Source organism: Asterias amurensis, chromosome 11 (assembly GCF_032118995.1).
Source record: "Asterias amurensis chromosome 11, ASM3211899v1".
Classification (NCBI taxonomy): Eukaryota; Metazoa; Echinodermata; class Asteroidea; order Forcipulatida; family Asteriidae; genus Asterias; species Asterias amurensis.
In genome coordinates this window covers 15088633-15098337 of record NC_092658.1, presented here as the reverse complement: position 1 = coordinate 15098337, position 9705 = coordinate 15088633, and the positions used below count along the sequence as shown (strand labels likewise).

General features: G+C 38.2%; 1 protein-coding gene across 1 annotated transcript; it reads left to right on the top strand.

The window, feature by feature from the left end:
• The first annotated feature begins 717 nt into the window (after positions 1 to 717).
• Positions 718 to 9613, top strand: LOC139944524 (uncharacterized). The gene is made up of 5 exons (XM_071941566.1): positions 718 to 886; positions 3449 to 3732; positions 4343 to 4481; positions 5555 to 5663; positions 6788 to 9613. The coding sequence occupies exons 2-5, from the start codon at positions 3480 to 3482 to the stop codon at positions 7040 to 7042; spliced, it is 756 nt and encodes a 251-aa protein (XP_071797667.1). The 5' UTR covers positions 718 to 886; positions 3449 to 3479; the 3' UTR covers positions 7043 to 9613.
• The last annotated feature ends 92 nt before the right edge of the window (positions 9614 to 9705 follow it).

Genomic DNA, 9705 nt, shown 5'->3' with positions numbered 1-9705 from the left:
ACGTACATCAACAACAAGATATTGTGCTGATGGATGTGCAAGGCGACACTAATGAAGGCATAAAACTGGAATAAAAATTAAATCAATAAAACGAAGCATTATAACAAGGCCAATGGCTCTTCCAGGGCCGCCACAGAAATGAAGGAAGAAATGGACTGTCGAAGCCCGTTGAGGGAGTCTTCCCACAAAATTGTTTGTGAATTTTTAACAAAATTGTTTGTGAATTTTTAACAAAATCTCTTAATTTTCATAGATTTCAGCAGTGGGGGAGGTAGGGGGTATCTTTTTTTTTGTTTAACATAATTTTGTGTAACATGCTGCAAGTCTGAAAGATATATTCCACCAGTCTTCCAGCGTTTCTTCTTGAGCCTGAGGGCACCTGAATTGGAGTCTATGCCTAACCACCGAGGGGAAAATGTTGGAACATCAATAATGTGCCCCCCCCCCCTCCCCGTGAAAACCATGGTCCCCTCAAACTACCACCACTGGTAACACCACACAAGTATTTGTGTTATTTACATGTATTTAAATGTAACAAAATGTGCGTTGGTTTAAAGTGGAAGATGGAATTATAAAAGTTGTTTAAAATAACTCTGACTGGTTGTCGTCTGCTCGCGTTCGTTACTGCAAATCATTAATAGCGCCCTCTTGTGTAAATTTTCTTACTTAGACAGTACACCAAACTACAACTTTCAACATAGTCGTTATTCAACGGCTAGGGCTGGATTCCAGACGCTTTTGCAGGATTGATAGATTTGCTTGCCTGAGAAATTCGAGAATTTTGTGTTGACTATTTTGCGAAATTACTGTATTTGATAAAGCATGCAGACGCAAGGTTTTACCGACACTAATAGAAGTGAATGTTCGTGATATAATGTGATGATTGGTGAGTTTTGTAATAACGACACTTTTAATAATAATTTCAATTGCCGTTGACTCGATCTCTGTGCTGAGTTGCTAATTCTACCTCCATGATGATGAAACACACGACGGGCTGTGGTGCCCTACTTTTACTTAGAAATACTACATAAAGGCTCCTACCTAGTTTCTAGAGTGCCCCTGCAAAAGTTGTACCTTCGTCGTCTTCGTGCCATTTTAAAATAGACCTTTAACTTAACATTTTAGTTTCAGTGTTGTCAGAGATGCCAAGTCCAGAGGCCAGCAATGCGTGAGATTCAAAGCTCAACCCCCCCCCCCCCCGGAAAAAAAATTCCAGGAAGGCCTTTCTCTAAATCGCCGCCCAACCGTTTTTTTTTTTTTAATTCAGAACTTTAATTGTGGAAAGTATTCCAAAATGCACCAAAAACCTCTTCAGAATAATTAAAACTCACATCAGGTACACAGGAGATGTTGATGGTTAATGTGTAGCATAGAGGAAGGACAGAGAGGATGTGGAGGTGCGATTGTGTCAGATTATTTCCTTCCAAACTTAAAAACAATCGACTAAAAATGATACATCCTCCGCGCTCACTTCTTCTGCCTGTTGTGTCTTCGCTAGCGGAGCGCATTAACGAATTTGCTAAACGAATCGGGAAAAACTTGTGTGCAATGTTGCACTGTGCCGAATTTTAGCTGAACTTGCTGGAAGAGCAAAAGCTTGCTCAATCTGCAAGTTTGCGCTCGGTTTGTACAAAATTTGTACACAAAATGATGATTCTGCGTGCAATCTGAAGATTGTACAAACATTGTAAAATGCATTTTTGTACACACGAGCGCGATTTGGCAATGCATGTCGTTAATTTTTTTTTTCCCCAATGCGTGAGAAAATGGTTGCTGTGCCTGTGAGCGTGAGACAGAGCCCAAATGCGTGAGTCTCACGCCTAATGCGTGAGACTTGGTAGGTCTGTGTTGTTCATATGCCATTTATAACTACCTCGTAGCGTAGAAGATAGATAGATAGATAGATAGTAGAATCAGAAATTAAGAATAAGATGAAGGGTTCTCGTTTTCACGTATTTTGTTCGTTGGGTTCTTTTTTTATTTAATAATGAACTTCCTAAGCTTCATTAAGTTCATTTCCCCCCACATCACATGATAATGATTCATCATACTTACGGTTTTGTTCCGCTATCGTCTCTTGTAACCTCATGAGTCGTAGACGTACATCTCTCACAAAAAAGGCAGACTCGTTATTGTCAAAAGTTTAAAAAAACGGCCATGTAACTCAGGTCCAAATTTTCAACCTGGAAAATTTGTGACTTTTCGCTCCAGTATCTGGTAAGTTTTTGTCATTTTTCTTCTAAACATTTTCTCAATGGTGGCAGGAAAGGATTCATTAGACATTGAGGATAAGTTTGTATTCCTGGAATTTGTGTCATGATTTTCGAAAGTGGTAAAAATGAAGCAAATCTGTTGACCAGCTGTCGAAGTTGTACGTGTTGGATCCGATTGCCGTTTGCCGTTCAAGCTTGGGTTGTAACCCTCCGGCTTCACTGTTGGCAGGAGGGTTACGTTATCACTACTTCTAGAAACTATAAGGCTCCCCTGTGAGCCTTATAGTTTGTAGAAGTACGTTACAGCAATAAATAGAATTGTTATACCTTGGTACAAATCGTGAGTTTCATACTGTAGGTCGAGGAACCAATCATGCAATGTGATACAAAAACGCATCTGCCATGGCCACCAGAGCAGAGGGTAACATGAGTGATATTTACCAGTGTACATGTGTGTACATCACCGTGATCATTCCCACCGGTGATTGATTTCCAGCGCTGTGTACGAAACACCCTAGAGTTCGAGGGAACAGTGAAGAATTGTTTCGGATTTGGACAAACTTTTCATCAACCTAAATGCATACTTCATTGTAACAATGTTTGAAGATGACAGCAAAACTTTGAGAAGAGGAATTATAATATAATAGATGTTGAATTTGCATCGTGTGTGTTTGCACTGTATACTGTACTCTGTACTTTCCCGAGTCCTGTGAAAAAATATCACAGGCATATTTACTTGGGTGGGATTCAAACCCACGACCCTTGCAATTCTAGAGCAGTGTCTTACCAACTAGACTACCAAGGTTGCCCGGTAGCTAGAGGTAGTTTGAATCATATGTTTTGGCAGCAGGTACCGCACTGATATAATACATACATAGATGTTAAATTTACATCGGGATAGAGAATATTAATTTTTGGTTTTATGACAGATTCTCCTCCCACTCCGGCAGTTAAAAAATAAAATAAAAATCTTTCCTTTCTTCATTTGGAGGATTGAGTTGAGGTACCTATTGTACTTGAAGTACCTAATTGGAAGTAAATAATTAAAATTAACTAAACATTGGAGGCGGGAACTTCATAAAACATGAAACTAATTTACCCAAAGCTAGTGTTTAGTGCAGTAAATCAGGCCCTTTTAATATTGTTGTTGGAGAAGACCTGAAAACAGAACAATTATAACAAGAGGTGTTTATGTAATCTTTGGTACTAAAAACTCTATCTATATTTCTACCCAGGTTATACAAGCATCCAGTGAAAGAGTGAATAATGGCTTCCATATCAATATCCTCATCTTCCATGTTACCAATCATCATGTGTGTACCTATCATCCTGTGCCTTACAATACTCCCAGTCAGTGCCTTCTCTGAAATATGGGAACCAGTCAGTACAGAGAACCCTGGAATCAAAGGGGTGTTTCACGGGTACCCAAACCCCTGGATGGATCCTGAACAGTGCGGGCGTACTTACGGAGAGGAAGCCTGGATATGTGATGTTGATGGTGTACTGTCTAAAGCAGATGGTAAGGATATAGACCCTGTGGCAACCAACCACTATTAGTTAACCATAGGACTTTGATCGTTTCAAAGTTTGCGTGCGTATTACTATAATTGCTTCATTCCTAGAGGTGTATAAATTTTTACATGCAAGGGTAGTAGAGGTTGATATTGACAGTACTTGAAAAAAGCCTTTAGAGAGCCATGGCAGCATTAACCTGTAAACTCCAAAGGGAGCTGAGAAAGAATATAGGAATGTTTTTGGCTCAATGACTAGGGCCCAATTTCATAGGGCTGCTAAGCAGGACAATTTTCTTAGCATGAAATTTCTAACTTGATAAAAACAGGATTACCAACCAGATTTTGATTTGTTGCAATTGCTTGTTACTGGTATTCAGCTGTTGTGTGCTTATCCTGAAAATCATGTCGAAATTGGGTTGGTAATCCTGTTTTTATAAAGGCAAAAATTGCATGCTAAGCAAACTTTTGTGCTTAACTTGGTCCCTGGGCACTATTTAAAAAAAAAAGGCGCATAACTGTAAAATGTCTAATGCTAAAACTGTTTTTGTGGTCCAGTAGTCTTCTCATTTCTGTTGTTTTGAATTTCATGAAGCAATTTCTTATTTCTTCATCCAGCTGATGAAATAAACAATCTGTTGACTGTGGTCAACACGAATGCTTCATGTGTTTGTAACTGCAGCAAGAATGCAACAACAGAGTCAGGATACGTCCTTGCAGTCGCTGTCGTCAAGACACTTGAGATTGACAATGCAAGGTAAGAAGAGGGATTACTCTGCCCTCAATACCGTACCTAATTGCAGAGGTATTCATGTAGTTGAAAACTTTCCATGAGTATGACTATCACTTGAAAATAGTGAAATGACATTGAGAAGAAGGCCAGCCTTGATACGCTGTGTGATGTAATGTCTGAATAATCTTATGCAGATAAATTGTTACATATATATAACTTGTGCCTTGTACCTTGTCACTTGCACCTTATAGGTTGTACCTTGTACCTTGTACCCTGTAACTTGTACCTTGTACCTTGTTGTCCCTTGTAGGTTGTACCTTGTAACTTGTACCTTGTACCCTGTAACTTGTCCCTTGTAGGTTGTAACTTGTAACTTTTACCTTGTACTTTGTCCCTTGTAGGTTGTTCTGTACTTTGTACCATGTAACTTGTGGGCCTACTTTGTAACTTCTGATTGTACCTTGTAGGTTGTACCTTGTTCCTTGTACCTTGTACCTAGGCATTGCCATCCACTGCAGGATATAGCCCCATGTCAGACTTTTTCATGTAGCCCTTTCTTGGCTGTCTGGTGTAGTTCTTCCCTGTAATCTTTACTATTTAATCCTTACATCATTTCTTTGGTCTACCTCTGGATCTTTTCCCTACTCTGTGTTGCGATGCTTTGTTTCTTATTGTCCATCTATTATACTGGCACTCTTGTGCCACTTGAGCACCTTAATTTGGTGGATTTGGCCCAATACAAATACTCTACTATTATTCTTATAATTGTTTTTAAAATTAAAATAACAGAAATACTTTGAGGTGTCTATAGAGAAAGTACTGTATGAAATGTTTGTTTTGCGAGGGGTGTTAATTGTTTCACACTATAATATGAGTACTAAAAATTGTATGTCGAGAAATAGCTTATAGGCCTCAGTAGGGTGTTATTGGAAAAATCTTATTACGTGTCAATTGAAAGCTCTTATTGTCATGTATTTGATTTGTAAATAAACCCAGTTTTGAGTTTGGTTGGAAGAGCTCGGTCTGAGCATGGAGTGCCTCAAATAATATGAAACTAACCCCTTCGTTCTCTCTCTCCGTTCTAATGAATCTAACAGGCTGGATATTGAGGAATACAGTGATACGTTAAAACAGCATTGGTTCACTGATAAAACCTGTGATGATAGTGGCCTTATACTGGCACTCTTTAATGATTCAGACTCAGAGGTAAGAAATACAACTTTTTTAAGAAGGTTAATACCAGAAGTTTCCCCCAAATTGAACCCTTAAGGAATTTCTTGATTGGGTTTCACAGCCAAAAATGCCTCCTTAGCGATAAAAAAAGCCTATTGGTGTTCTATCAAGTAACTCTTTGGTGTGTTTTGTTGTTGTTTTTGTTTTCTTATAAAACTTTGGTCTTTAAAAAGTATTCCAGTCCAGTAAAAATTGAGAGCAACTAGCTCTGCTGTCTGGTGTATTTTTTCCTCAAATTTTAGCCCTGAGCCTAAAGCACAGTTTGGTGTTAGGCTACTGCCGTGGTATGGAAGCACTTGTCACTTTGGACTCTAAAGGGCTGAGGGGGTAGCACACCAGGAAAGCAAATACATGACCTTTGCGACCTCTATACAAATTGATGTTAATGAATAATACATGTATGTATATAAGTAGCTGTGGTATTGTCAGCATTGTTATATGTAGGTCCGGTTCCTGTTGTGTACTAATATTATGCAGTTCTTTTTTAGCACGTTATTACACCTGATGAGGCCTTTTCAATGCTCAGTATTTTGTGTACAAGGTGTACGGGAGATGTTTTAAAAAAAAACGTTTACAGAACAGTTTCTAAGGTGCTGTGGTGCAATCTGCTACCAACCATACCAGAAATCTCCTAGGCAAACTCCTACTCCGAACAATAAGTGTACTTATTATAGATGTTAAATTTGTTAAATCGTGAATAAAGAATATTATTTTTAGTTTTTACCCATACACTTATGTGTTAGCGCTGTGGGTATACTTTCCCTAGTCCTGTGAAGCAACCAAACATAGCATTCGAACTGCCTCTAGCTACCGAGCAACTTCGGTAGTCTAGTTGGTAAGACACTGCTGTAGAATTGCAAGGGTCGTGGGTTCGAATCCCACCCGAGTAATATGCCTGTGATATTTTTTCACAGGACTTGAGAAAGTACTGAGTATACACCGATGTGTTAGCGCTGTATAAAAACGTACATTAATATAAAGTGTACTGGTAAACAACAGTCAGAACCTGCAGCTTTACGTCCCTTTCAAACATCAAAGCAGTAAATGCTTTATTAATATTTTCAATATTTTCAATCTTTATTCAATATTTTTTACAGATCTTCATTTCGTTGGGTGAGGCCTTAGACGATCTTCTCTCAGACCAGGCACTGCCGCTAATCTACAAAGCCATCCAGCCAAGCCTGAGTGACAGAGAACTAACCCAAGCCCTGAACACAACGATACAACAGTTAAGCTCCTTAATAGATGAAGCCATAACTGCAAACACTGAGCCAAATAATTTAGTATGGGGAATCCTCGGTGTGATTACCATATTATCTATTTTGTTATTTCATTACTGGATAAAGTATTAAAGGGTTTGTTTTTATAGCTCCATGATCAGACATGTAGATAGGTTTATAGCTCGTTGCACCTACATGTAAGCCATTTGCATGTTAGATTTGAGTATTGTCTGGTACAATGACGTGCTTGATCACAAAATACCACTAAAATTTGATTTCACCAGACTATAGAGGCAGTTGCTATGTCACATGATTAGGGGCAAGCCTTTCTATAGCAACCTCCAGATGAGCAGACCCTGGTACCATTGTGCCATACACCTTTGTTCAAAAAATTGTATGGGTGCTCACCTTCTCTCAGGTAACTACGCAAAAGCTTGTGACATGGCAACTGTCTCTATCATGTCTATAGTCAAGTGAATTCAAATTTAAGTGGAAACTTGTGATCAAGCACTTCATTGTACCAGACAGTATTCAAATGTAACACGCAAATGGCTTATTTAACAGGGCCCAATTTCATGGCTCAACTTCTCATCATAAGCAAAACGTTGATGCTTATACTGGCCTTTGACTCTGCTTATGGAGTAGCGGTTAAGACCTCTAAGCCTTATTTGATGGCTCTGCTTACCATGGATGTCTGCAGGTACAGCCTATATAGTTATCAATAATGATAATAATGGAGTCTTATAGTGTCGGTGTACACCACAAAAAGGCACTCATGGCGCTCGCTCATGATACAAATAAACAGTTTTACAGGGCACCGTAAGAACAGAGTTTCATGGTAAGAACAGCCATAAAATTGAATAGACGTTCACTTTTGTTTGGGAATATAATAATACAATTTGGCTTTTAACCCTTATACGGATGTGTTCTAAGCACTGTTTACTCGGTATGTAAGGGTTAAATAAAAACAAATCATATTCTTTATTCCAGATGCAAAATTTTACATTATTAATTGTAGAGGTACCCGCTGATAAGGATTCAAAATGTGTCAAGCCATCTGGGATGGACAGCTTGGTGGTCTAGTGGTAAGACATCTGCTCAAGCAATTCGAAGCTCATGGGTTCGAATCCCACCTGAGTGATTTGCCTGTGGATTTGTTTTCCCAGAACTCTGGAGTTTTCGTCCCATAATTACTTTGAAAAGCACACAGTAGACAGTGCTTACCACACACCAGTTAAATTTCAAAAAATTTTTTGAAGATTAAAGGAACATACTGCCTTGGATCGGTCGAGTTGGTCTTCGAAAAGCATTTGAAACCGTTTCATGCAAACGGTTAGGTAGATACTTTAAAAGAAGAATATAATGATCCACACAAACATGCCTCGAAATTGTATGGTTTTCCTTTTACGTCACAAAGAACCATGGTCGGCCATTATGTGGAGTCAAAATTTTTGACTTCTTAAAATAGCCAAGTGTGTTAGTTCGCGACGTAAAAGGAAAACCGTACAATTTCATTCCATGTTTGTGTGGATAATATTCTTCTTTTAAAGTATCTACCTAACCATTTGCATGAACTGGTTTCAAACGCTTTTCAAAGACCAACTCGACCGATCCAAGGCAACATATCCCTTTAATCTTCTACAAAATAATCTTGAGTGTTACAGTATTTTATTCTACTTTTAAAATATCTTTCAATTTATATGCATTTAATGATAAAGGGTTTCAAACGCTTTTCAACTCGCCCAATCCAAGCAACGTGTCCCTTTGAGAATGTTACACATTCCAGTTTGTGTCATGTAAAACAGGACCAAAATGCAGCTATTTTGAAATCCAAAATGGCCGCCACATGGGTGGCAATTTCCGGTGGCCCTTGGACTAGAAATGTTTGTATTTTGTTACTTAAACCATGTGCCAAGTTTGATGCTTTTAAGGGAAAGTGCATGATGTATTTATCAGCGTAGCCACCCCACTATTAATCTTTGACCAGGGCCCAATTTCATAAAAACCCAACCAAATTTCCACGTGATTTTCAGGATTTAGCATGCTAACAACAGCTGAAACGAGTATCAAGCAATATGCAACAAATGAAAATTTGGTTGGTAGTCCTGTTGTTACCAAGGAAGAAAAATCATGCTAAGCACATTTTTGTGCTAACATGCTTAATGAAATTGGGCCCATCTGACTCATAAGCCTTGAAGTGCTTGTTCTCCTTCCGTAACCAGTCTTCCAGTTTTTGTGTTGGTATTGAGAGTTCAATAGAATATAAAAATTATCCATGAATGTATTTGTATAAATCCGTGAAACATTCCTGTAATATTTTTTCAAAGAGAGTTTATGCAATATATACAAACACCAATAATGTATGAATGAAGCTCATTATTTTAAAAATGAGACATGTGCTTCATTTGATATTTATGAATCTTTATAATAATAACAGTAGCTTTAATGACACCATTGTAACATAGTAAATTATAGTAACCTTGACATGTACCTGTTGTCTTTTTATAAATGACGTTTTGTATTCCTGATTTAAAACAAGCCAGATTGAAACCAAAGTTGCTGCAAACTTCTAATTTTAATAGTAGTACCGGTATCAACTTTACAGATACAGGATATGTCATCCACAATAAGGATTTCGTAGATACCCATAATGTGTATGTTATAGGCGGTTGCTGTTGCAATAAATTATATGTTGCAGATGGACTGTCTCTCTTTCTTACCAACCTGCTTCTTTTATTATGGGATATTTGCTGGCCTGGCCTTACAGGCACTGGACACTATTTGTAATTACTAAA

What these genes read in the sequence shown, in the direction of transcription:
- LOC139944524 (XM_071941566.1), top strand. Translation starts at nt 3,480, where the DNA reads ATGGCTTCCATATCAATATCCTCATCTTCCATGTTACCAATCATCATG. An exon ending in TGTACTGTCTAAAGCAGATG is followed by an intron (nt 3,733 to 4,342) that starts GTAAGGATATAG and finishes TTCTTCATCCAG; the next exon opens with CTGATGAAATAAACAATCTG. An exon ending in CTTGAGATTGACAATGCAAG is followed by an intron (nt 4,482 to 5,554) that starts GTAAGAAGAGGG and finishes TGAATCTAACAG; the next exon opens with GCTGGATATTGAGGAATACA.